We start from the raw sequence: 27969 nt of genomic DNA, 5'->3' as shown, positions 1-27969 counted from the left end.
AAAATGTGATGCACCTTTTTATTAGTCTATAGCTAATGTTAAGTATGGTGTAGAAAACCTGTCCCAATGTTGTACTTATGTCCTATTAAAAACAAGCAGAAGTAACTATTTGCTGTCTTCATTTGTGTCTGTGTGTCTGTGTGTCTGTGTGTTTTAGTTTGGGCCCTGATGAGATGGAGGTTCTTCTGCACTTTATGTATGGAGCCATATTAGACCTTCCACCAGGGAGCAATGTGAGGTATCCTCCCTTTTACAGTGATATCTACTTCACTGCTACCTCCAGTAACAGCACATTTAACGACTGTCATGATGCCGATTCAGTGAAGTCGTCTGTTGTTGTAAAATTGTCTTATGTGTTCCCTAGTCAGGTCGTCTTGGCAGCAGATATGCTGGGTTTGGAGGGACTGAAGGACGTGGCTGAAATGGTTCTAATCAGAGATTATTGCAGGTTCTTTCCCAAGGTAAAACTGGACTTTTTCTGTGTTAGTTTATAACACTAAATGCTTAGAATACTCTAGAATACACCTGACTCAATCCAGTGATTAGGGGTAAATGAAAGTTGATATATTTTGAATATATGCACCGCAGACATTAATCTTCATCCTATCAATTCTCTGCCTTCTTTTCAAATCCTTCCTCCAAAGGCCATCATTTCAAAGCAGCAGTATTGTATTAGGGTTTAGGAGAACAATTTGTACCAGAAAAAATATTTGTTTCCTTCAGAATGTGCTGACAATTCTGTATCCCTAAGATTATAATAACATTTGATTTAATGTTCCCGATTCCTGGTGTGATTTCTGAAGTGTCTTCTGCTGCTGCCGTTCTGGTAGCTTGTATACTGTCTAACTGCAGTGTGCTGTCTCTCTGCATGTTTAAGCAGCACTGCAGAACTCCAGCCGCAGCTCCATCTGTTCCGCTTGTTGACACGGCTGTGAATGCAGGCTCCACTTTAAAGCCTGGATTATCACATGCTCTGTGCTGATGATGCATTGCTCATTTGATTCCCAGACAACAAAACGTTTAGGCATATTTTGTGTATATACTGTAGATGTGATATCTGTCCAGATATCCATGTCTATCCAGTAGCTCCATTTTGTTATAAATCCGGTTGCTGTTCACAAAGCAGTAGTTGGTTTGTGCACTATAAATGGTGTGTGTGGCAGTACAGAAAACCCTTCAAATGATAAAATCTATATAGCCTATTAAGGTCTGGTTAGTAAATTGCAGTTAATTACTTCCTGGTGTCTGATTGAAGAGTGAATTTATGGTTTTACTGTGACAATTAACAATCCAATAACTTGCTCAAATTCGGATGTTCACCGACATTCATGAAATCCCACTTACCGTATTTTTCGGACTATAAGCCACTACTTTTTCTACTTTTTTCCTACGATTTGAACCCTGCGGCTTAAACAACGAAGCGGCTAATTTATTTTTTCTGGGTTTTTCCTGGTTTCACAAACTTCAAGCCAAAAAAAACTGAGCGACATAACATTAGACCAATGAAATTTCCGAACGGAAACGAAAAAAAAACGCACCTCACCTGTGTTCTGAGCTGCACGGCATCGGGAGAAAAAACATTTTTTTTTAAACGTGCGACGATGCCAAAAGATAAACTCCCGAGAGAAATAGTTGTGAAAGGAAGGAGGAAGACAGTGAACAATGACTTTCTTAGTAGGCTACTGTTTAGATACAAGCTGTTGTAACGCGTTGAGTCTGGGTTAAGGGAGACCTCGCTAACTCCAGTTACAAATGAAATCATATAAGCACAGACAGGTTTCAGAACTCTTGCTTTTTTATTTTTCTTGGCAACAGCGTTACGGGTTAGTCAAAGAAACTTCAGCATCAGAAAATAATAAGGACATAATCCTCGTCTTGCACACATGCAGTAATACCGGAAAAAATGCAGTGGCAGGCTATTCCCAAAATACCGCTATGCTCTTAAAGGAAGTGCAACATATTTCACCCGTTACACCGTGTGTAACGTGTCTTTCATTAAAGCCTGTGTAAAGTACATTAGTGTCGACAGGTGCGGCTTATTTATGTTAAAAATTAAAAATATTTGTAAAATTGAGTGGGTACGTTATATATGTGGGTGCGCTTTATAGTCCGGAATTATGGTAGTTAACGGGGCATTGTACATGTTTAGACAGACTATTTGTTACTGCCAGCTGGTTTGTTGATTATTGGGTATTTATTGAGTATTATTAGTCTCCTTTCCTGACCTGATGTTTGCTGGGGATTCTAGGAAAAAACATTATTTTATGGGTTCTTAAAGCTGATATGCCATGTATGCTCTCTTACCTTTACAATGTTAAACCCTTGATCCGGAATTTTTAATGCATTGTGCTAAAAATGAATATATAGATGCCGCTGTACCTTGTGTTTGTGTCATCCGGTTCCTTTTTTTGTGTTAGTAATCATGAGAAACATTACATTTTTCTAGGCATAATGGCTCAAAAGGATCATCTGAACATCATGTGAGTGGGGTTTAAAAAAGGATTTTGCAAGTAATGATTATTTATTCATATTCCTCTTATTACTGCAGCCTGTTGAGGGAGTGCAGAGGGGTATACTTGAGTGCCTTGCCATCAGCCATTCCATTGGCCTCCACAATCTCTACAGCTCATGTGTCAGGTAAATGTGTACAACACTAAATGTACCGTCAATGAAAATACTGAGCTGAAATTATGTACAGTAACATGTTACAGGATTGTTTAAAGGGATTATTCATATCTCTGTTTTCTTTGATGTAATATTATAAATTGCAACATCACAATACATTTTGACATGCAGCATTGGTAGTTACCATTTTTTATCTCAGGATAATCAGCTGAAGGGTGTATTGTATTTAGATATTCGCTGTGCAGCACACACTGTGCTTTAGGATCATTCTGCAAACCAAAAGTAGGTCGATATCGTGACTAGATTTGTCCTGAATTTCGATGCGAAACCTTTCCTTTTTTTTTTAAGCGAATTGTTATAAATTGACACATTTTTTAAACATCTTTTTTTTTTTTTTTATTCTACAAAAATTGCTATTTCTAATAGTGCTTGTGGTTTTATTCCAATATTATTTTCCTGACCAGATTTGGAGCACTGATGTAGCACATTTTCATCACGTTTGCGTTCGAATGACGTGGCTCTGTTGCTCTGTTCTTTTGTGAAATGCAGAAAGCCAGCTCATAGATGCATGAGAAAGTAGGTCTGGATTTTTCCAAAGCCTTAGTTTTGTGGAGAATGTGTGTGTGTGTGTGAGTGTGTCCTTGATGCTGCCTGTCTTCATGCTGAAAGTAGGAGTGGGAGATGAGTCAGCTTTAAGAGCTGCATCGTTGAGAACACTTTTCACAGCACAGAGCTGCTCTCAATGATATTAATAGGCCTCGGAGCTGTTTAGCTTTAATAATAATAATAATAAATGAAAGGACAGTTGGTTCTTATAGCGCCTTTCTCACACACAAATCTGTGGGATAAAAAACTGGTAAAAAGGGGTATCACAGCTTACTCTTAGCTGGAAACGTTGAGCTTGCAGCTGTTGTCAAGCTGTTCCACTTAGCACCCAGCAGTTTTCTCAGCTGTTATGGTTAACTTGTGGCTAGTTTCAGGATTAAACGCATTAATCCCAGACCTGCTTGCTGACTTGATGCCTTTTCTGCGAAGATTTTATCTGTGCGACGAGTTAGCTGTTCTGAATAGCAGTAAGTCTTTAGGTAGATTCTAAGCTCCTGGGCAACGATTCATTAGTCAGCCATATATATATATATATATATATATATAAAATTTATTTTTATTTATTTATTTATTTTTTTTATATTAAAAGCAGAAAACTAAAATGCCATTATGGGTGTTGCAAAGTCAAGGCAAAATAATTTACATAAAATCTTTGAAATACAATATCACACTTATCCCCATTGGTATGTATATTTAACACAATCCATTTATCTCACTTACAATTCATTTAATCCATTTGGAGGATCAACCTGGAACCATTTACATGTTGTGACTTTCCGACTGCCTGCTAAAATCACTCTCTAGGACTGTTTTAGATATTTTTCCTAGGTACAATATAATAAATGAAAAATCTAACCCCACCCTTAGTAGTTTTCCAATTTCAGCTGCCCTTAGTCTGGCCATGTCTGCATCTATTTTAATATAATTTTTCATATTGATTTTCGGTTTGTTTGTTTCCTTCCTCAGATGGGTAGCTGAGCATTTTGTGAAGTGCTGGTCAGAAAGGAGCTTCTCCATCCTTCCTCCTGAGCTGCAGAGAGACTGCCTTGATACAGTCACTAAAAACATGGTGAGTCAAACAAACACACAAAGCCACAGAATCTCCATACCCTTTACCCATGTGTTCACCCACAGGGCAGAAAGAGATTCAACAGCCCTGGCTGTGTCCTGATGCACAGCTGCTTAAGTGAATGGAGTAATTAGGGCCTTTAATTGAGTTAGTCTCTGCAGCTATAAACAGTCGGCCCATGACCTCTACATTCAAGATCTGGCTGCTTTCCCGTTTGCACACACACATGCATGTGCACACAAACAGACACAAACACACAAACGCTGCTGGAGGAGATTCGATTACACTAGGAAATGGTCACTGCAAAACATGGAGCCTCTTTAACATGCTATCCATTACACTGCTGATTTATTAACTAAAATATGGATGAGTGAATTCAGTGTTTCTCTGAAACGGGAGTAGAGACTTTGTGTAAAATTGGGAAATACATGTTTCTTTGTTGGATGTGAAAAAAGAATTGTGTGTGTTTGTGCTGCAGACTGTGCAGTCTTCAGTGTCTGTACTGTGTGGTACTGAGCAGCTGATTGAGTCTTTGCCCGAGGTGAAGTGGGCGAAGCAGGTGGCGTGTTTGGCGACTGAGCTCCAGGAGCATTGTTTACACACGATCGTCACTCATCTACCCCGAGTAATACACACGCCAGCCTTCCACAGCCTCCGCAGGGTATGAAGCACACATCCACACATCCACAACAGAACACACTAACCTTCCACACACTCCACCTAGTAAAGACACAACCATCCATAAATCTACCCCACACACCACTGCTTGCTTTGGTGAGCTTAACTGTCTGTGTTAAAATTGAACATGAACTTTACAGACACACACTCATCTTTTAGAAACACAATCACTCTGTACATAAAGTATCTTACAAAAGTGAGTACACCCTTCACATTTCAGCAACCATTTTTATTAGAGGTTTTATTTTTTATTTAGAGGTTCAATACTAAAGAAATGAAAATTAGATATATTTTAGAGTAGTCAATGTGCAGCTTGTATAGCAGTACAGATTTATATTCCTCTGAAAATAATTCAACGTACAGCCATTATTGGCTAAATTACTGGCAACAAAAGTGAATACACCTAAGTGAACATCTCAAAACTGTGTCCAAAGTGTAAATATCTTGTGTGAGCACCATTGTTATCTAGCACTGCCATGGAATCCACCACAGCTGCACAGGTTGTTGCTGAGATCTTCTTTGTAATATCACGGAGCTGCTGAATATCAGACACATGGAGCTTCTCCACCTTCCGCTTCAAGATGCTCCACAGGTGCTCAGTAGGGTTTAGGTCTGGAGACATACTTGGCCACACAATCACTTTCACCTCAGCAAGGCAATTGTCATCTTGGTGGTGTGTTTGGGGTCGATATCATGTTTTAAAACTGCTGTTCTGTACTGTGTCTAAAGGGAGGGCATCATGTTCAGCTTCCGAATGTCAGAGTACATGTTTCAACGTTTCAATCGATGTTTTCCTCAGTGAACCACAGCTCCCCAGTACCAGCAGCACTCATACAGCCCCAGATCATGATGCTACCACCACCATTTTGACTGTAGGAAAGACACAATTTTCTTAGTACTCCTGACATCATTTGAGCCAAACAAGTTTATCTTGGTCTCATCAGACCACAGAACATGGTCAATAGGATAACAATAGGCCATCTTTGTGGAGAGCAAAAATTCTAATTCTCTAATCCTTAAGAGAGTTCTTTGCCATGAGGTGCCAGGTTGAATATCCAGTGGTCAGTATGACAGAATTGTGCTCAAAGCACCAAATGTTAACTGCTCAACTTGATATATAAGACATGCGGCTTTGCATGGTGAAACAACGTACAGCTGTTATCGCTTAGGATGTACTCACTTTTGTTGCCAGATATTTTGTCAATAATGGCTGCATGTTGAGTTATTTTCAGAGGACAGTAAATCTGTTCTGCTATTCAAGCTGCATAGAGACTACTCTTAAATATGTCCAAGTTTCATTCTATTGTCCCTTAAGAAGATATACTAAAATAGTTGATTAAATGTGAGGGGTGTACTCACTTTTATGAGATACGGTAGATGTGTTTGTAACCGTAACATAAATTTGCTGTCTCAGAGGGAGGAGTTTACACATGACCCCGCATTATTGAGGAAGGTGTGTGTAGCTGTGCTGGAAGGCTTGACTGTGGAGAACTGCTGTGAACTCTTCAGCGCAGTGGACCAACTGAGCGGACAGTCAGACACAGACATACTGACAACAGACTCGGCTTATCAGGGGCAAGAGAACATGGAGGTAATCAATGCAACGGCCAATCAAGAGGAAGCATGAAAATAACATTCCACTCTGATCAAAGCTAATCTCATTCAAATCCCTCTTAAGCCACTTTGTTCTGTCTGCTTTACAAACCAATTCCTTTCCACTATTACTGAACATGTGCTAGAATTTGTCACTGAAAGAATATTAATTAGGTGCCACATAATTATTTTGTGTATTTTTTAATCAATATATCGGTTAGATTCTGTCATTTTCTAGAATTCTGTGAGTGTGTTTGATTTGATTGACTGTGCTGGGATGTGCCAGGAGAATAAGAGCCTCTTTTGATCCTGAGATTTAAGATCTGCATTAATGTCCCTGACTGAGGACTCTGAAGTAACACTACAAATAAAATTAATCACATGAAACAACCTCAACAACCTTCCTGATAGGAAGATTAAGGCGTCTATTTATTTGAATAATTATTGCGATGCTTGTAAAATTTGGAAAGACACAGGACATTGTGGATAAAATTCCTTCATTGATGGAACTCTCTGTCTTCATATTTGATCAAAAAAAGAAATGATTATCATCCAGATCAAATATTATTCAAATACTTTTCTCGGAGTTCCCTCACTGGTCTTTAATTGTTACATTTTGGGAGATGATGATTGGTCAGTAGAAATCTTAGCAGAACAGAAGTGATGAATAAAAGGAAATGATAAATTAAAAGGTTCAGGGAAATAAAGAGGCTTTTTTGGAAAAAATAAAATAATTGGAGTCTCTGATGAAGGTTGAGCCACAGGCAGCCACGGCTGCTGACATCATTGCTGCGGCTCAAGGGGAATTCTGGGAGGGTGTGGGGAGGGTTGCCAAGGCGACTCGTCTCTGCAAGCAGCTGCACATTGGCTCCTCTTTCCCTGCTGTTGTAGTCCCCAGCCACCCCCCCCCCCCTTTTTTTTTTTCTTTTTTCTTTTTTCTTCTCTCACACTCCCTCTCGCTTTCACTCACTCACTGGATGTGCTCCAGCCCTTCAGACGCGAGGTCTGTTTGCTTCGTGCACGGCTCTGGACCTTTCTGCTTCAGTCATTTTTTGCAGTGAGACACACGAGAGGATGGGAAACACTGCATCCCAGGCACCGGGAACAGATACTTGCAGGTAAGCAGGAAGTAGAAAAGAATATGCATGCGCACACATTAAATAAAGGGACTACTATATTTACCAAAGAATAAGAGAAGACCTGTCATTTGCTTTTTTTTTTTTTATTATTATTAGGCTCTGACTAGAGTGTGTGTGTGTGTGTGTGTGTGTGTGTGTGTGTGTGTGTGTGTGTGTGTGTGTGTGTGTGTGTGTGTGTGTGTGTGTGTGCATACCAGCCTATGTAGTGCAGCATTATCTTTGTACCAGCCATGGGTTGTCTGCATCTTTGGCAAGCGTCTGTGTTCAGTAGGAGTGCCTTGTGTGTGCATGTGTATGGAACGCTTTCATTCTCATGCTAATGCAGCTCTGTAGCAGCTTGATGAAGTGTAACATTTAAGGCCAGAATGCGCTGGGCTCAGCGGATTTAAAGAGCGTTTAAACTGGCTCCGTTGTGATTTCAGACCTCCAGAAATATATAAAATATATTATAATATATTTTAATATATCTAAATATATATAAAAACTGCTCTTTGTGCTGCATTTCCTCCCTGTGAGTTGCATTTGCAAATGTATATGGTGCAAATTATGGCTGCATCAGATGGACTGGGCAATATTATACAGCTCTAATCTAACAGTATTGAGGTTTTAGACTTTAAACCTTAAATATTTTTAAGAAGTTGAGTGGTTTTGTATCTGCAGATATTCACAAGGTTTTTTTGGGGATTTCTTTTGGCATGCCTTTAAGTCTAATGAAGTCTCTGTACACTGTATTGCCTATGGTTTAGCACATGCAAATGCCAGCATACAATCATAACCACAAATCGAGGATCGAGCATCCATCTTCACCATGCCTTTAGTCATGCTGGATCATCTCGTTATCATGTAACTGTTGCTCAAGAGCATTGGCACGTGCTTGTCGAATTGGATTAGTAATGTAATGTGTGTGGATGTCATATTCGTGTCTTTAAGGAGACTTCATCTATTTTTATTTTTTTTTTTTTTACACACCAGGTTTGTGTGGATTAAGGACAAATGTCCTATCCATGTAATAGGATATTCAAAGATGGGGAACAATGCATTTAGTAGTTATTGTATTCATTTTGTCTTTGGTTTTTAAGTGTCTATTTGGCGTGTGTCTGACATGTGAGGTTTGTGTGATGGTACGGTCAGATGCTTATGCATGTTATTGTTTGTTTTGAGGATTGTGGATGGTGATCAGTATATACAAATGTGAATAATTAATTATTAAGATTTGAATTATTGTTAAACTGAATGAGAAACAGTAAACTTATGCTATGAATATTTTGTGTTTCCTTCCATCACCCAATAAAGCTACTCTTGATACTGGTGACTGCAGAAAACTGAGTAAAAAGCCTGTCCTCACCAGCTCTCAGGTAATTTTCCATATTTACTGTAATCCATGTTTGTATAACATACATTATAAGAATGCAATATTAATACAGAATATAAAATTTTATAGGGGAGGGGGCAGTGTTTTATTTGAGTACTGCAAGGCAGTACTCTTTTAAAGAGAATTGCATATAAAAAAAAGACCGTACCCACCTTTTAGTGACTAAGTAATAGAGGCCATGCTTTCTTCAGCAGCTTGCAAGCTCCCAGTAGAGGACTTATATAATGTCACCGGTAAAACACTGCTTCATTCTTATAACTACAGTGACTGTGTGCAGAAATATCATCGCATGAGCCAAGATTAATTTGGAGGCCATGAGGAACTGAATCTGATTCATTGAACCGGGGTGTGTTTTAATGAGCTCTTGGCAGGGTTTTTAAGCTTAGTCAGGTGTTCTGTGGAAAAACTAGCTTTTGCCTCTGACGCACGAACGTCTTGCAAAAACCACTGCTTCTCTGTAGGGCATTACCATGGCAACCTTGTGGCTGATTGAGAAGTCATTGGATCAAGGCCATTAGGCTGAAGTTTTTCATGCTCCTTAAAGAATTTTCTCGTTCTCTCCATTTACCTTTGTTCCTAGTTTTCCTTAGACTGAACCTGTGTTTTAGCATTAGCTTGTTTTTCTTGTATTTTAAAATGTGATAATCCATAGGGCAAATAGTGTTGCTAAGTACACATCTGTGGTAGGTAGTTTGACTGATGTTTTTAGCTGTATATGTGGTAATATCACTATTGTAATTTTGCATCAGTATAATTGTAATATTGCCCTTAGTCTAATGTTTAGTCTGTAAAGTTTTTTTCATCTGTTTATCATTTTTAATTGCAGTCATGTACACAGGGATATAGTTTCCAAAAATGTCAAAGTACTACAATTAGCACTTTAAAATACACTTTGCAGCTGGTAATGCTGTGTGAACAGCCAGCTAAAATAAAAATCAATATCGTCTGACCTCTAAGATTTGAGAATTCAAAAGCAATGCAGCATAAACTGCTTCTGTATTGGTTCTTTTAAATTTATCTCGTTTTTCTTTTGTTTTTTAATTTAAAGGAAAAGTTTAGTACATCTATTTTTCTTTTTTTCCTCCAGCAAAAGCTTGGAAAATGTCCTTCTGGCTCATCCTCTCCTTGTGAGAGTCCTACGACCTCTCGGCCTCTGAAGGACCTCAGGGGCCCACGTCCCTCTGCTGAAAACACTGTAGCAGCCACGAGTGCCATGAAGTCTGATAGTCTCGGTTCGACACCAGCCACAAAAACCAAGCCTGGCACCACTGACTCAAGCCGGGCCAAGACCAGCAGTCCAGCTAAAAAGAAACCACCTTCCACCACTAAAGCGGTGATGAACGGCAGTGGTAGCCCCATGGTTCGACGGGAAAACTCTACTGCTAATGGCACATCAGGCAAATCATCCCAGGAGAAAAGTGTGGCACCGCGTGCCAGACCCAAATCGGCCCATATTGGGGTGACCGGGGCAGCAAGTAAAGCTAAAGTGAGCAAAACCACAGCATCAGGGAAAGACTCAACTCACGGCTCCACCTCCGACAGCCCTGGGAATGCTCAGTGTTCCCAAACCACACCCTCTACATCAGGCAGCGTTTCACCAGAGAGCAGCGTTAGCAGTCCCCGCAACAACAGCAGCCAAGGTTTGATCATGATCACCTTCATACCTGATGCAGATTCTTCATGCCTTCATTGACATTAAACCGGTGGCTAGATAAAAGTGTTATAACTTCTGTTTTGCTCCCTGCTATGTAAAGCTGTGGGCACACGATAAAGTTATCAGTAAAGTCAGTAAAATGAGATAAAACCATCATTTATAATTTTATATATATAATATACTTGAAATAGGGTTTTGAGGGTGACTGATATGAAACTTTTTGTTGCAAGTGCTGAAATTAAGGAGTTCAAATTCAAATATATATTCCGATGAAATACTTTTAAAATTCCACCATCCATCACATGGTCAGGTCAGTAATTAAGCAAAACCTTTACCCTAAATGTGGATATATCAGACATGTTTGGTGTGCAAAGTTGGCTTCTTTTAATGTGATGTTGGGGCTATAAGGCAAATGTACATACCTACTACTTTGCAAACTACATGGCAACCTCCATGGCAGCTTGGGGTGTATGTTGACCGATCATCATGTACACAGAGATGCACTGATCAAGTCATCTAGCCATCACAATTTGGCTCTTCTCAAACTCTCTCAAAACCATTGCTCTTGCCCATTTTTCCTGTCTTCAACACATCAACTTTGAGGACAAAATGTTCACTTGCTGCCTAATGTGGCCACGAACAGGTGCCATGATGAGATGATAATTGTGATTAATCATAATGTTATAATGTCAATGTTATGCCTGGTCAGTGTATGTATGCCTTGTCTGTGTAACGCTTTAAGACATTTTAGTCAATAGCTCAAGCTGAACCCAAAGCCTCAAAGCCAAAGCACACAGAAGTGTGACAAATGAATTTCTTGGTCCACATTGTGTTCACTGTTTTTTGATTGATTTGAGTCTCCTTCATATAAAAGATCATTCCTCATGCCCTGTCCTTCCAAAAAACAAGCAAAAACTGGGGGACACAATGTACCATAAGAGAAAATGTAAAGATGACAGCTTGCAGACAATAAAGATTTTTTTTATGTTTGTTTATTAGTCATAATACCAAATAATTCAAATTAATCTAACTGTAGAATTATAGCTCATCCAGTTAATAATGATACTTTTTTCTGTTGGACAAGAGCTTCATCTCTCATAGGTCAGCGTTGCCCCCAGATCTAAAAAATATCTTAAATGCTAAATTTGTATTGTCCTATGTCTTATGCCATGTCCCCTGGTGACTGTACTGGATCCTGTAACCTCACCCCATTCTCTCAGCTCTGTCCCAGATCTCTCCTTTCACCTACCTCACATACTGTCTCTAAAACTGACAATTCAGCAGTTTATTTCACATTTTATTTCATTCTTACCTGCAAATCTAATTTCACACCAAATTCACATTTACAAAACCTTAACCCCAATAACAATTTTTGCATTAATAATTTCTTAGGGTACTAATATATTAAGGTTTCAGAAGCATGAGTGTTTGTTTTGGTTTTTTACCTCTCTTAACATACTGTGCCGTTTTACTTTTTCTAGCTCTCAGGCAAAAACCCCAAGCCATGGCTACCACAAGGTCTCCTCTGACCAAGCCTCTCCAGAAACCAGAGAAGGAAAAGGCTAGTAGGTAAGCTTCAGAACACAATTTTAAGGATATTATCTAACAGTTGGATAGTTCAAATTGCTCAAATACTGTCTGATGTTACTTGTTCTGAATTAGTGTCTATATTCTGGACTTCAATATGGATATTAACATGTGTTATGGTCTCAAAATATGGTTTAAAAAAAAAAATCACTATGACCAACCTTTTGTGGACACCTGACCATGGACCTCTCGCTTTGTGCACAGATGCACTGTAACTCTGTAACATGCTTGGGCTCCTTAGTTCCAGTGAGGCTCAATTGTAATCGTATACAGAAAAAACATTGTGGCAAAAGTTTGAAGAAGAAACACACACAGCTGTAATGGTCAGGCGTCCACACACTTCATCCATATAGTGTCTATACATATGATTTAATAAGGATCTTTCTACTTATGCACTTTCTTAGTGAGTTATTTCTGTTTATTTGCCAGCCCAATTAATAAAGCAAACAAGGTCAAGAGCACAGTGAGCAGCAAAGCAGGCATTAGTGTGGGGACTGCAGCTCGTACAGAGCCAAAGAGCAAGAGCACCACTTCAGGCTCTTTAGAGAACAACGGTAAGAAATAACCGAGCTTCATATGCTCATATGGACACAAAAAATCCTGCTAATGCAAAATGGATTATTAGAAAATGATATACATGTATCCAAATGGCTTGTTTTCCTGCTTTGATGAACCTTACATTACATTTTTCTTTGAATGTCAGTTTCAACCTAAACAATTGCTCTTTATTAAGCCTTAAATTTATATTTTTGTGAACAGCTTCTCCACGACCTGGTTCAGTCATGACCAACAGAAAGCCCTCCTCTCCCAGGAAAGAGGACATCAAAGATGGTTCCAAGCTTTCAACCACAAGAAAACCAACAAAATCAAGTACAGATTTAAAACCTAACCCCAAATCAGTCAAACCCACAGTATCCTCATCTAAACCGTCTCCGGCTACTACAAATAAAAACAGAACCAATAAGAAAATTACAGAAACTCCAGCACCAAAATCTCCCAAGTCCGTGACACAATCCAAACAGTCGTCACCTGCTGCCTCCAAAAAACCATCTGCTGCAGAGAAGCAATCAGCATCTACCCCAAAACACTCAGTGGCCCCCCAGCAAACAAATGTTACTCCAAAGGAAGTGAAGGCTCAGGCAGGAAGACAGGAGGTGAAATCAGCTCAAGACCAGAAAGCTCCTGTGTCAGCACCAGGAAATTGTGATGTCGGCACGGGTATACCTGAGCAGCGTTGCACTGTTCAGGTTTCTGTACCTCAAGCTGCTTTGGTAGCCTCTTTTGTTGCTAATAAAAACATCACTCCACCCAGTAAAACCAGCAGCTTGGACAAAAAACACACAACAGAGCAGAAACCACTGCAAAGCCACGTGACTTCAGATAGTCTAAAGAATAATGATGTTGGGAGTAAAGTTCCTCCAGGCCATACCATTGTTCCTCATATAAGCACTGGAGCACCACATGGAGTCACCACCCAGAATCAGTCTAGAGAGTCTGACTTTCCCCCTGATACACCATGCAGCCTGGGAAGCACAGACACCCCCCTGGAGGACTCATGGAGTGGCATCCACCCTCAAGTCAGCCCTGAATCGGAGACGGCCAGCGCCACTACATCCTCTGACGACATCAAGCCACGCTCTGAAGATTATGATGCTGGTGGCTCGCAGGATGATGACTGCTGCTCACATGAGCGTGGTGCTACTAAATGTGGGACGATGCGATGCCCTGACTTCTTGGGTCGCAGCAGCAGTGACACCAGCACTCCAGAAGAACTGAAGATTTATGAAGGTGGGGCCGGGCTGCGAGTCGAGGTGAGGCTCAGGGGCCGTGAAACAGAGACTACGAGCGAGGAAGATGCAGAGCATCGGAGGCCACCATCCTGGATAAGACGTGATGAGGTGCCTGTTAAGGAGGAGCTGTGCAAAAAGAATGATGCCTTAACAAATGTAAAGTGTGTGCCAGAACACCAGCTCTTCTCTTCTGAAGATGAAGAAGAGGAGGAGGAGGAGGAAGATGATTCTGAAGAAGAACGATCGGAAGTGGAAGTTTTGCCTGGTGGCATTGCACCTCCTCATGCAGATCCTTCACCGCAGTACCAAGGCATTGTCAACCCAGCGTTTGAAGATGCAGCAGACCAAGAAAACGAGCATGAGTACCAGCCTTCTTCTGGTTTCCACCGCTCTGTCCTGCTCTCGGTGGATGAATGTGAGGAGCTGGGATCTGAAGAAGTAGGAAATGGTGACGTCTTTGAGAGTGATGGAGCTCAAAACACCCAAGCCAAATCCTCTTCCCAAAAACCCATTAACACAACAAAGGACAAACTTCAGAATCCGGACCCTAAATTGCTGGTGTCCCATACAGAGGTCCGTGAATCTCCGGTCCGGAGCGTATGCATGCTTAATCAGTCAGGCTCTTCCCAGCTAGACACAGACTTAAAAGAAGTCCCTCCTCAGGAACGACCCAGTCACCTGGATCTGCAGCTGGTTGAGCAGTATGGCAGCTCGCAGTCTAAGCCTGCAGAGAGCAAGAGAGCAGAATTAAAGCTAGACATGCCTGAGGCTCAGGTGATATCAAGCTCTCCTGCACACCCTGCCCAGTCCCCAGCAGGTAATGTATAATATTAGCGCCACAGTCCAGTCCAAAGATGCCCGCTCGTTAACTCACCCACAGTCCCAATGTTTACCAGCTCTACACCATCTCCTTGGCTAATACAACATTCCAGATGTTATTTTAGCCCTTTTCCACTAGGTTTGATCTTTTGCAAAATCAATCTTAAGTTGTTAAACCAAAAGAGTGCAGCATATGCTAGAACATTCCTGTCCCTTGTTCTTCTTTTCCTTACATTTATTTTCTACACAAAACTATCAGGTTCTCTTCCAGTAATCATCCATCACTCACTTTGATGGCTCAACTACCTGCGCTCCGCATCTCTAAAACGTTTACAATCAGAAACGTCATAAAGCAGATCACATGACGCTAAATGAGATCACACGAGAGCTAAAGTAGCCATACCAATGCACTTTGAAACAACTTCGTACCTGTTACGAATGCAATTCTTTACTTTTTCTTTTATTTGATATAAGAAACATTACACATCTTTTTGGGAGGCAAAACAAAACAGATGTTGTTGAACAACAAAAGCACTCTTTGACTTGACTTTAAAAAATCTGACATGCACTCATGGCCCAGCCAAAGCCGACCTTATTCATGACCTTCTTTCCTGTAGTCATAACTAGCCAAAGCAGCTTCTTAAGTCTGAAATCAGTAAGGAAAAGGGTACCAATCTGTGATTCTTATTTATTTATTTATTTAGATTTTTGTTTGTCTGTCTGTTTGTTTTAAAACTTTGGACCAGTCAGAGGATATACAAATCTGATCCTCATTAACACTCTGTGTTTTCATTTATTAATCAGTCCAGCTGGAAAGTTCTGCATGCTAACTCTGTTGTTTTCCATCATGAATTCCCATCAGTGCTGATCTTTGTGTGTGCGCATTTGTGTTTTTTTTTTTTCAACTTATGGTTTATTTCCCCCTTTATTTCATTTCCACTAGAGCATGATATTGGTAGTCAGTAGGTTGCCATTTTCCAGAGTGTAGATCTGTTTTATTTTGTAGTTTATTTTTCTTTTCAGTGTACTGTAGATTTTGACAGGTTTTTCTGTATAGTGTGTTCTCTTGCTATGTCTCTCTTTTGTCACGTTATATAATAATTGTAGTCCGTGTAACACTGCTACAGACATATCCATTGCCAGATAAAAACCCCAAAACAGTCTGCTTTTGCCAGAATGTCAAATATTTGCAGAAGCTGTCAGTCTGACAATATAAAGAGAAACTTGTTGCATCTTGTGTTTTAAAAAAATGTATTTTCTCTGTGTGCACACTTATATGGCTATACAAATGCAATACTCAGTTCTAATGGCATCCACATCATTACCATTTGTGCCTGACCTTCTCTGAGTTACGCATACAGGCGCTGGCAAAAAGCATGGCTTATTTGTTGTTTGAGTAGCTGTGGATAAAAGAGACACATTCGATGTAGACTTCTCTCTGTGCATCATCTTTATGGCAGCTGTCAATCTTCATCACACAAAGTTTTGATATGCTCCATATCTGGTTCATTGTAAACCACTTGTCATTTGAAGTGACAGTTTCGCCAAAATGGACAATTTCCCCCTTAACCTTAATGCAGTCGATCGGCCAGGACATGTCTGGTGTTCTTCTATATATACATATGTAGTACATTTTTACAATTTCATTATTTGTATAAAAAAAGTACTTAAAATAACTAAAAGCATTAGTAGCAACCATGTCAGTCAGAAATATGATTCAGACATTTTTATTTATTTTTTTTTGTATATCCAAACAATACTCCTGACATGACTGTGTGAGGATTTAGAAAAGAAAGAATGCTAAACAGGCACAAGCTTTTTGGGCTTGTTAAGAAATGTTTGTACACTAGATATGTTCTTGCTGATCATCTATATTCAGAATATGGGGGAAATTGTGCACATTTAATTCTTGGCAAAACTCTTATTTTAATCCTCAAGCCTTGATTAAATGACAGTGGGGAAATAAGGAAGTATTAACTTCTTTTAAATGTACAATTATTGGTTATATGCACATGAAACATAAGCTTAAGCAAAGAACCAGTTTGCACTAGGAGTCAAACTCATGTATCAAACTCCAGAACATGATATTTGACAAAGTGTGTGCTGAACTCCTCGTGTAAAGATAAAACACTTGGTCACTGTGCAGTATTGTGAATTGTTTTTAGGGGACTTTGATGGTTGTGAAAGATTGGATCAAAGCTGCACACATGAACGGCGCCCATCTAAAGTCCTGTCCCCCATTTTCGAGATGGACGTGGGAGAGGCATTGGAGCCAAGCTTGGACACAAACAAGCCCGAGAAAGAACCTCAGGACGAGACTTATAAGGACGAAGAGGGGACGGTGAAGAAAATGGAGGACGGCGATGAGAACACTAAGTTTGCGGAACGTGACTGGAGCTTGCTTCGACAGCTCCTATCTGAGCAGGAGTCGAGTCTGGGCGTGATAAACCCAGTCCCCGAAGACCTGAACCTGGCGCAGTATTTGATCAAGCAGACTCTGTCTTTGTCTCGAGACTGTGTGAATGAGCAGGCTTTCGCTCATCACGAGAAAGAGATTCAAGGTTTTAAGCGCTGGGCTGAGCTCATCTCTCCCATGGAGGACTCGACTACCAGCATCACTGTGACTAGCTTCTCTCCGGAGGATGCTGCATCTCCACAGGGAGAGTGGACCATTGTGGAGCTAGAAACCCACCACTGACACAAATGAACGTTCTTTTGTGTAGGCCATTTTGGAAAACTGCATTTTCTTCCCTCTACACTGACGTTTCTACTTCTTTTTAAGGGACGGCAAGTAACCTTTTTCAGCTGCACGTTAAATTATTTTTGCCCAAGGTTGTCTTCTAAGGTACTTAACAAGGAGTGTAGTGATTGACTTCATGTTAATTTGCATGTGGACATTTTTTGTATGTTATACTGTTTTACTTAGTATCGCTTTGATCTTTGTAGAAAATTAAAAATGTACACCAGTTGCACTTTCTGTTTAAACGATTGTTTAAAAACAAATGGCTTTGAAAAACAATTTACTTCATGTAGTCATTTTGGTGCTTTACATCCATTGTTGTATGTAATAAAAATGTGTGGTAATCATTTGTTGCCTTGTTTATTGCCGCGTCAAAATTTGACATTTGTAATGTATAATTATTACATGTACCACATACAGGGCTGACAAATGAACAAAAAGATCCCGAACAACTAATGGATGAACGTAAATGGGTGAAGATGCTTTCATCCCACTTTTACTGTAGCACATGCACCCATACAATCATGTGCAAAAATCTCTCCATCATGATCAGTCAAGGCAGTTGACCACAAATTGCCCTAAGAACTCTATTTCAATTTGAATGTTTGTTTGGTTTCTCTTTTGGGATTCAACAGGTATAAACACACCCCTGTTCTTAGTTGACTGGTTCAACCAGGAGCACTTTTGAGGCCTCTTATATACCTTCAGTGCCCAATTAAAAAAATAAATAAAAAATCTTGCTGACAAAATCTCCAGGTACAAATAAACACTCATATTAAGGTTTAGTTGATCCTACATGAATGCCTATAAAACAGTAAGTGAAGTACTGAGGCTCATTTAAACATACAGTAATACCTCGATACGGAACTCGCTCTATTATGACGACTGATAAATGTTTCGCATGTCAGTAACCACTACAGGAATTTCAACAGGTTCACTGTTAATACCAGGTGTAAGCAATTTTATAAGTAATCTATAAGGGGACTTATTTTCCTTATTTAAATACAACATATTAGTTCCAGCATTATTAAAAACCATTTGACTTTATATTTGAGCTGAAGAAACGTCTATTGCACTTCACGCTGTTGACCACTAGATGGCACTACTCTGCACTCGGTAATTTAATTCGGTAATGCATTCACTTCAAGGCCAAACCGGAATCTGATTTGTCTGTCTGTCGACTTGTGAACCAATGTACAAAGTCAAATATCCTTCATTAAATATAATATTAAAAACAATCTATTTACAACTCAGTATTATTCAGAAAGAAGTATGGTTTTACTGGATTTTAAACAATGGCTCCAAAGGTCTTTTTGCATTTTATCATCTCCAACCTAAAACTGTCTTTCTCCATCATGAAAAAAACAGATCCATGTGTGACTGCAATCATTTAAAATCAACAGTTAAATCAAATGAAGGGCTGACACACACCTTTAAGTTCGAATTCATCTAGTTTTTCCTGGTGTTAATTTTTTCTTGAGATGTGTAAGGCTCTTTATATTTTGTAAGAACAAAGAATTATACTGACTATAGATAAAGTGTTCATAGTATTTGAGGAAACTGTGTCATCTTTTGGATTGCTAGTGGACGGATCTGAGATGCTCAATTACACTAAATGTAAATATAGCTGATATGGGTATTAACAGTTATGGAAGTTAATGCAGAAAACTAGTTTGGAACTAAAGTCCACACATAGAGTACAAGCTCATTATTTAGCCCTAAAACTTAAAATTTCTTTCTTTTCAGTGCTGTAATGGTACTTGAGCTAAACCAAACAATACATCACATTTGCACATCCTGATCTTCCGTGTTTGAAAAGAATTTCCATTCCAACAGCAAACTGGAGAATACCACCTATAGTTTTTCCACAGAATCCCAAAACATCAGTATAACTGTAATGAAATACCAAAAACGTACAGAATAATTATAATGCAATTGGAGATGCATGTAAATAGTGAATAGATGGTAGGACAACATTTCAAACTCTTTTGTTTAGTCTGGAAAACAGGTTGGAAAAGCTCCACTGCCAACAAAGTATAATGACAAGACCATGTAATTCACTTTTTTAGCTGCTTTTGGTGCATTACAATAATTCTAGCATGTACATCCCCATAACTGCTGGAGCAGCACAGCATTACATTAAGCTAAAACAAAGGGAAAAAATTAAAGTACATGCTGGATGCAAAAAAACATTCGTATATCTTAGTATAGTCTGTTAAATATGGTATATACAGTACATATTTCTGTCTACTCTACACAGAAGTCTCTACTGAATCAACACAGTGTGCCTCAGATGAACCATAAAGACTCCTGAGTAGCCCAGTTCTTAATATTCAGTACATCTCTATTTTAACTTCATAATAAGTCTTATTGTTAAGATGAATTATCCATTGTGGGTTTGTTTGTTGAAGCAAGTTAAAGAAGCTTATTTTTGGTGCCCCATGTGACAAACCAGTGTACGTTTATTAGCAGCGCTGTTTTACACCAGAGGCAACTTTTAAGAAACTTCTTGTTTGGCAATGTTTTTTATCCACAGCTAAATATATACACACATTCATGTGCTGAGCAAATGAGGTTGTTGGAGGAGCAGCTTGAGAAAGAGAAGCATGTGCACAGATTTCTTTTTGATCTGATTTAACATCAAATCAAAAACATGGATCCTCAGGTTTTATGCAAATTGGTGAAGTCAGTGACAATCAGTCAGTCAGATTAAATGCATGATTTCATTTAAGTAACAGAGTGACAAACAAAAATACTGAAAGAATACATTGAAATTCATGTAAATATTTCATGTAAATATGTCTCATTAAAGTTATCCCACTTTACCCAGGATCCCACTGTGTAACAAACCTGGAACAACAGTGGTAGATAATGAAAGATTACCACCAGAGAGAGTCTGTAAAACACTTGTCTATTTGGTTGCCCATCTACTTGTTTAATGTTTAATTTTCTTGTTAAATATAATATTTGGCTAGAATATTGGCATTAGTATTTGTCATGATTTGGATAGAAACATATGAACAGTAAAAGAATGATTAGAAATAGAATATAATAGTATAGAAATAAGCAGTGTCAGATAAACGGGCTTTATGTTCTCAATCATTCTAAGGGTTAATAATGTCTTTAAAGCTGGAGGCATAATATGAGGCAGATCTTATGACCATTTAAGCACAGTTTGTTTCTCTTTGTTTGTTTTCTGGCTTAAATTCCAGGTATATAAAGAGAGGGCACTTTTCATAAAAGGGGAGGGTTAAAAATGAGAGCAGCAGTGTCATAAAAGAGCTTTTACATTTGGGAGACTAAATTAACAGTACTGGTACAGATACATATTTAGATTAGAAGGGGTGTGATAGTAATCTTGCATATACCACGTTATACAGTGATGCTCTCGAGTGAACAGTATAGTTCCAGTTGTTGCTTTGCTTCTCTGTGTAAATAGTAACAGTTTCTGCTTGGAGTCATGTTTTCACATGATACTGCACTGGTTTTTTAGTTCTAGTATTTGTTGTCTGGCATCCTATTTACACTTACTGAGTCTTTTAGAGTGAGTGTTTGGGTGTTGGTTGTGCATCCAGCTCTAGGAAAACATGAATAAGGTCCGTGGTGATCTGAGTGAGAAGGAGCGGGAGTTGCTGATGATCCGCAGGGCGAGCGGAGCCAAAGCCTCACAGCTGGCTCAGATGGAAAAGATGCTGCAGGAGACCAAAAGCATGATGGAAAAAAAGACTGAGACAAGTACAGAAAAAAACATTTACGACGACACCATGGGTCTGTATTACATTTCCTTGCTTAATATTTGTAAAGTATCTTAAGTGTGTGCCTATTTGCACCATTATAAAATTTGTTCAACCTGATCAATGCATTACATTACAATAAATTGCACTTTACATTGCACTTTATGTGGCGAGGACACTTACTAGTCCTTATCCCTGTGTTTTCTGTTTTCTGTGATTGTTGTTGTATGGAGCACCAGGATTCAGGAGGAACGTTGTTTCACTGTGTACTATATATGGTTGATATGACAATAAAAGCTTCTTGACTTAACGTGACTTGACTTGACTAAATGTATTTGAAGCAGACCAGAAGTTGAATACAATCCAGTTGAGTCTGATACTTTTTCATCTGCTTTTTCCCATCTGTTAGTGACTGAGCTGGAGGAGAAGGTGCAGCGCAGTAAGCGAGAGCGGCGTAACTCTCTGCACCGCACACAGTTGCTGGAAAGTCAAATGAAGACAGTGCGTGGTGAGCTGGTGGACACAATGGGCCACTTGCAAGCACTCAGAGATGTCCTGCGCCGCTCACAGCAGAAGGCAGAAGAGCGCCAAGCAGCCATGGAGAAACTGAATGCCGAGCTCAGGTGAGGTCCTGATCAGCAAACCTGACCTCCATGTTGTAAAGTGACATCTTACTGATCTGACTCTTCTATCATGTTATAAGACAATGACCATATCTTACTTCCCAGTCCTTAACTGGGTTTATATTACGCTTGTTTGAGACCCACTTCAGGATTTTAAAATAGCTTTTCAGACATACCTTTTGTTATCTTAAAATTGTATGTTTTTTTTCTAATAATTTATCGATTGTTTTCAAACTAGAAATGTTTGGTAATACACATTTGCTTTTGTTGCAAAAAGAGTAGGGTTTTTCTACATGCATTAGATCACAATAGGTGGCTTAGTAATTAAAGCAGTGGATTTTGGATCATAAGTTCAAATCCCAAGCTGCCACTCATGGACCCCTGAGCAAGGCTCTTAACCTAATAGCTGCTCTGTTGTATGAATGAGATAAATGTAAGTCACTCTGGATAAAAGTGTCTGCCAAATGCCATAATTGTAAATGTTACTGGAGTATAATATTGATCAATGTTTCCTTTTAAGTATGGAAGACTGTATCTGTGTCTGATTTGTTATTGTTTGTATTCTCAACAACTTTAATGATATTTAAGGATTAAGCGATCTTACCATGCAATACCTTTTTTGTGCAACTAGAAAATGTATATAATTAATGCTGATAAACTTAGAAAGCATTTTTTTTACAGTAAAAAATAAAGCAGTCTCAAATCGTTTTAATTAGACCGAACTGTTTCTAATGTCAAATAACAACAGGTATGAAAAGGACCCCTGATCCCTAACCCACATAAGAATTACTGTTAGTACAATGTGTGTGACTGTACAGTAAATATCATGATAGGTGTGTGTAAACACTATTTCCATTCTGTATTTATGTCCAATGTATTTATGTCAAGTGTTATAACTGTCAAAGTCAATATGGGTCAATATAAATAATGAATAGAAACAAAAATTGTTTGACCTTTTTGCTTACATTAATATATTATACTAGAGCAGTATGCAGTGTTTCCTCTTTACAGATCCATGGTCTATAGAGCTCAGATGACAGTCTATGCAGAATTATTTTTTTGCATGTGTAAGTTTTCCCAGAGATCTGGTTTCCTCCCAACTCCCAAAACATACCAGGATATTTGACTAAACTAAATTGCCCCCAGATATCAATGTCTCTATATGTGGGTGGATGGTGCCGTGTGATAAACTGATGTCCCATCCAAAACCTTTTGCAAAAAAACCTAGACCAGAATAAATGAACTTATTGAAACTTAATAGAAATTATTGTATGTATATATTTATACATGCATGGATTGTTTAAAACCTGTAATAAAGTAATATATATATATATATATATATATATATATATATATATATATATATATATATATATATTCATTCATTTCTCTCAAATGTAACAGAAGGATAAAGATGATGATTTGAAACTTTCATCATAACAGTAATTTTAGCACATTTCTAGTTACTCTATATAAGCTTATTCTATTACTCATCACTGGATCTACATCATTTTAACTTACATTCATATTATTGTTATTTTTAACATTTTTCTACAATTTGGCTTTGCATGGCTTTATGTGTGTTTAATAAAAGATTTGAGTCATCTGCTTCTCACTTGTGACAGTCATGTGGTGTTTTTGTTATTGTTAAAACAATTCTTTCATTCTCCCAAAAGGGGGATGCATGGGACAAGTGAGAACCATTAAAAAATGAGCTTGAACTCAAACTGGACTGTCACAAAATACAGATGAAAACCATCAGCTATCTACATAAGTTTTGATTAACAGTCATTTTACACACAATAAATGTATACGTCTTTTACAAAGAATTTCTATTATACAATTAAATATTAGGAAATTATATGTTTTAAACAATATTTGCCTACAGTATATTGAAAATGTCATGCTGTATGAATGTATCACATCGAAGAAGCAATCTGAGTTTGTGTCATCCTGTGTCATAGCAATGAAGAGTATATCAAAATAAAGATTATCTCAAATGAATAATTCTGATGACTTAATTTTTGACTCGACTTGACTCATGCATATATGTAGTGCCTGCACTCTTTTCTTGACTTCTCTAACACTCTTCATTACTTTGCACTGTTGACCCCAGGTACTAAAACTCATCCACCTTTATCATCTCTTCTCCCTGAAACCACACCACTCCACTGCCCTCCCTCTCATTCACACACATGTACTCTGTCTTACTCCTACTGACTTTCAGTACTGACCCTCTGTCTCGCCAATCAGTACAAATCCTTTTCTCCTTCATTAGTGTCCAACTTCTCATACAGCTCCTCCTATACCTTTTCCTTTGCTTCAGCCACATCCCTTTTACCTGCTGTCGCATCTCCTTGTACTCCTGCCTACTATTCATATCACTCTGTCGATCCTAATTCTATTTTTTCCAACCTCTTTCTTCTTATGCTTTCCTGCATTTCCTCATTTCACCACCACATCTTTTTTTCTTCCTTTCTCTTTCCAGAGGTCACACCAAGTACCTTTCTAGCTGCCTCCCTTATCAGTTCTGCAGCAGTTGCCCAATCATTCAGCACCTCTTCACCACCACCGAGCCCCTGTCTGACCTCTTCCCTGAATCTCACACTACAGTCTTCCTCCTTTAGTTTCCACCATCTTATTCTTCTTTCAGTCCTCACTCTTCTCCTCTTATTGTTTACCGCCACCTGCGTGCACCCTCCTCCACTCTTATACATCACCCTATGCTCCTCTTTCTTCTTAAAATATGTATTCACCACCAGAGAACAGTTTAAACCCCCCCATCAATGTTCCTGGCCTTATTCCCTTTCCACTTGGTCTTCTGAACATGTCTAACTTTCTCCTCTTCATCAAATCAGCTCCCTCTCTCCCTTTACCAGTTATAGTATCAACATTTAATGTGCCCAGTCTAAACTCCACTCTCCTACACTTCTCCTTTTCCTGCTGTACCCTCTTGAATTGGCTTGTGCAACCCTAATGGCAAACTTGAAACTAGTGATGCAGAAAAATGTCACTGTTAGTACAGCTGACACATAGATATAGGTTTTGATGACTGGAGCAAGTTCTTCAGCATGCCATTTCTGTGTTTACAAAATACTATATCTGTAACAGAATCTCACATTCATCACTTACTTACAGACACCATGTATTTACTGTACTAACAAGCTAAGTTCACTTTTGAAACTGCTGATCTGTAGCAGCCTCTTTCAGTCTCTCTGTTACTCTAACACAGTTGTGCATACACTTGTCTTGTTTTCATGCACTAGATTTTAGCATTTCACATATACTGAGTTATTAAATTAAATCATTAAATCATTAAATAATATATGCCTTTGGCATTTAGAGATCATTATAGTGGTATATAAATTAGCAAAAGCAACGGCCGATGTCATTGTATGCACTGGCCCCATTCCAGTGTGGCAGTAGCTTAAAAAAGGTTATGATCGCTGAATTATTGGATGTCCAAATGGTGTTCCAAAAACAATGTGGGCTTTATAGATAATTAGATGAAGTTTGAGTGTCAGTGCCTGTTAGTGCAGAATGATATCCATCACACTTGTGAAGGTGCTGCTCTTGTTTCTTGCAGCATAGTACATATTCTCAGAACAGGAAAAGTTAACCAGTGAATATGCAGAGCCAAGGCCAGGGACCAGACCAGCACTTCAGGTCATCACTCAAACAAGTTGTAACTCAGGGTCCACCATACTGAGATGGTGTCTCTTTCATGAGCACAACCAAATAAAATTCTCAGAACCTTTTTTTTTTTGGTAACTTAATTAACATAAAATGAGTTAAGACTGAATGCACAGCCTGCACCTTTAATATGAAGATTGGACTGTTGAGTATTAGATCTCTCATGTCAAAAGCACTGATTATGAATTAAATTAATACTGATCAGGAGATTATTGTACTGTGTATAACAGAAACACTGATTAAACCTAATGAATATTTAGCATTAAATGAAACTAGTCCTATTTAATATAATTCTATACACCAGAGTAACATATGCACTAACACTGCACTAACATGCTACCATCAATAGGCAGTGATGATTTCATGAACATTTTCAGTGATAAATTAAAATATTAGGCAAAAAAAACTCTGACTATTAATTAAAAAACATACAATTTTATAAATAACCATGTAGATCCTAATATTATTATAGCAGATCAGCAATCAAGTATTGATTTCACTTATTCACTTATACACTTTCCACATAAAAATCACATCAACTTGTGTTCTAGATCCTTTACCCATATTTGTTTCTTTAAACAAATAATTCAGAATGCATTTAAACTTGTTCAAAAAATATGAAAATGTTCCCTTTACCCTGGACACAAAATGTTAATGCTGGCATTTATTAAACCCCTAATAAAAAAGAAAAAATCCTGATCTTGACCCCATCAGCTGTCCAACTAAAGACCAATATAAAACCTTCTAGATCACCTACATAGGAATAACATTCATGTTTAAAATTCTAAATTACCTGCTATTGGCTTTTGATAAGGATCTGATCTCATTGTCCTGTTGCTTGACTGTTGTGCAGCTTTTAACACCAATGATCATAATATTGTCCTTGCTAGTCTAGAAAATGGTTGTAGGAGTTAAGGGAATGGCCCTCTTTTAGCAAAAGTCCTATCTGACTAATTTTTATTAATTTGTTGATGTAAATGTGTAAGTATATCAAGGATCTGTCTTAGGCACACTGCTGTTTTCTTTATATATGCTACCTCTGAATGAAATTATTTATAATCATGGTAATAGCTTTAACTGTTATACTGACGATCCACAGTTGCATGTTTCACCAAAGCCAGATGAGAGACATTGGCTTAATAACAATGAGGAGTGTGTAAAAACACTAGATTAGATTAGTGAATGCTTTTTAACTTCCTTCTGCTAAATTTGATAAGACAGAAGTACTTTTACTAAGGCTCATGTAGCTAGAAGTAAGCTTTCTGTTTACTATGAATGGTCTTTCTGTCTCATCATGTGCAGCAGTAAAAGACCTTGGTGTGATTACTGACTCTAGTCTCCTTTTGAGGATAATATTTACAGGATTTTTTCATCTCTTAAATGTCGCTAAAATAAGAAGAAATATGATGTTACATATGATGTTATATGATGCAGAACATTTTTTTGCTTCAAAAAAATCTAGATTTGATTACTTTAATGTCTTACGGATGTTCTAGAAAGTGTATAAGTAAAGTTAAGTTATTCCCAAATGCAGCAGCATGAGTCCTTACCAGAACCAGAACATATGACCACATCACCCGTCTTACTCAGTCTACATTGGCTCCCAATTAAGTTTTGCTTTGATTATAAAATACTACTACTGATGTATAAAGCAGCTGAATGGTCTGACCCCACAGTACCTGAGTAAACTTTTGTTTTTTTATGATTTAACATGTCTACTTCGATCAAAGGGTGCTGGCTATTTGTTAGTATACCTCAAATAATGAAGACTACAGCAATAGGCAGAGCTTGCTCTTACAAAGCCCCACAGTTATGGAACAGCCTTCCAAATAGTGTTTGGGACTAAGACACAGTCTCGGGGTTCAAGTGTTGGTTGAATACATATTTATTTAGTCACACCGTTTGTCAGTAGTTCTGTAGGGATCATAGATATACAGTATAGTATTTTGGGATGTTTGGATGCTGTCATCCCCTTATCTCATGTTCTCCAGTTTGTTGACAGTGGTCTGGCAGGCAGTCCCTAAAAGGCTATCCCTTTCATTTATGCTGCCATAGCTAATCTTGGCAAAGTCTCTACTTGCATCCTGATCACGCTGTACACTGTCTTTAACTTTCATGTTCCAATACGGATACTTAATAATCTATGTTTTTCTCTCTCTTTGTCACCTCTTTATTTTCCTTTTTACCTTCTCTCTCTTTCTCTCTCTCTCTCTCTCTCTCTCTCTCTCTCTCTCTCTCTCTCTCTTC

The 27969-nt window shown here is 38.5% G+C and overlaps 2 protein-coding genes across 4 annotated transcripts in view; both read left to right on the top strand.

Annotated features, from left to right (window-relative positions):
* btbd8 (BTB domain containing 8) overlaps positions 1 to 18019 on the top strand; it is a 32731-nt gene extending 14712 nt beyond the window's left edge. For all 3 annotated transcript variants that reach the window (XM_046848302.1, XM_046848310.1, XM_046848319.1), the window contains 13 exons: positions 158 to 238; positions 365 to 461; positions 2549 to 2637; positions 4198 to 4300; positions 4779 to 4961; positions 6393 to 6569; positions 7560 to 7689; positions 9004 to 9065; positions 10170 to 10722; positions 12218 to 12305; positions 12753 to 12877; positions 13083 to 14930; positions 17098 to 18019. In XM_046848302.1, coding sequence (XP_046704258.1) covers positions 158 to 238; positions 365 to 461; positions 2549 to 2637; positions 4198 to 4300; positions 4779 to 4961; positions 6393 to 6569; positions 7560 to 7689; positions 9004 to 9065; positions 10170 to 10722; positions 12218 to 12305; positions 12753 to 12877; positions 13083 to 14930; positions 17098 to 17630 — 4069 coding nt within the window. In that variant the 3' untranslated portion in view covers positions 17631 to 18019. The remainder of the gene's footprint in view (positions 1 to 157; positions 239 to 364; positions 462 to 2548; positions 2638 to 4197; positions 4301 to 4778; positions 4962 to 6392; positions 6570 to 7559; positions 7690 to 9003; positions 9066 to 10169; positions 10723 to 12217; positions 12306 to 12752; positions 12878 to 13082; positions 14931 to 17097) is intronic.
* Positions 18020 to 20579: 2560 nt separating this feature from the next.
* Positions 20580 to 24012, top strand: si:ch73-389b16.1 (coiled-coil domain-containing protein 18). Its single transcript, XM_046854745.1, has 2 exons — positions 20580 to 21440; positions 21816 to 24012. Exons 1-2 carry the CDS (start codon positions 21260 to 21262, stop codon positions 22031 to 22033), a joined length of 399 nt encoding a protein of 132 aa, XP_046710701.1. The 5' UTR covers positions 20580 to 21259; the 3' UTR covers positions 22034 to 24012.
* The last annotated feature ends 3957 nt before the right edge of the window (positions 24013 to 27969 follow it).

Source organism: Silurus meridionalis, chromosome 1 (genome assembly GCF_014805685.1).
Source record: "Silurus meridionalis isolate SWU-2019-XX chromosome 1, ASM1480568v1, whole genome shotgun sequence".
Taxonomy (NCBI): Eukaryota; Metazoa; Chordata; class Actinopteri; order Siluriformes; family Siluridae; genus Silurus; species Silurus meridionalis.
The sequence above is the reverse complement of the archived record's forward strand: the minus strand, read 5'-3'. Positions and strand labels throughout refer to the sequence as shown.

Coding starts and splice junctions, on each gene's coding strand:
- si:ch73-389b16.1 (XM_046854745.1), top strand. CDS start 21,260: ATGAATAAGGTCCGTGGTGATCTGAGTGAGAAGGAGCGGGAGTTGCTG. Junction 21,441..21,815: donor CATTTACGACGACACCATGG/GTCTGTATTACA, acceptor CCCATCTGTTAG/TGACTGAGCTGGAGGAGAAG.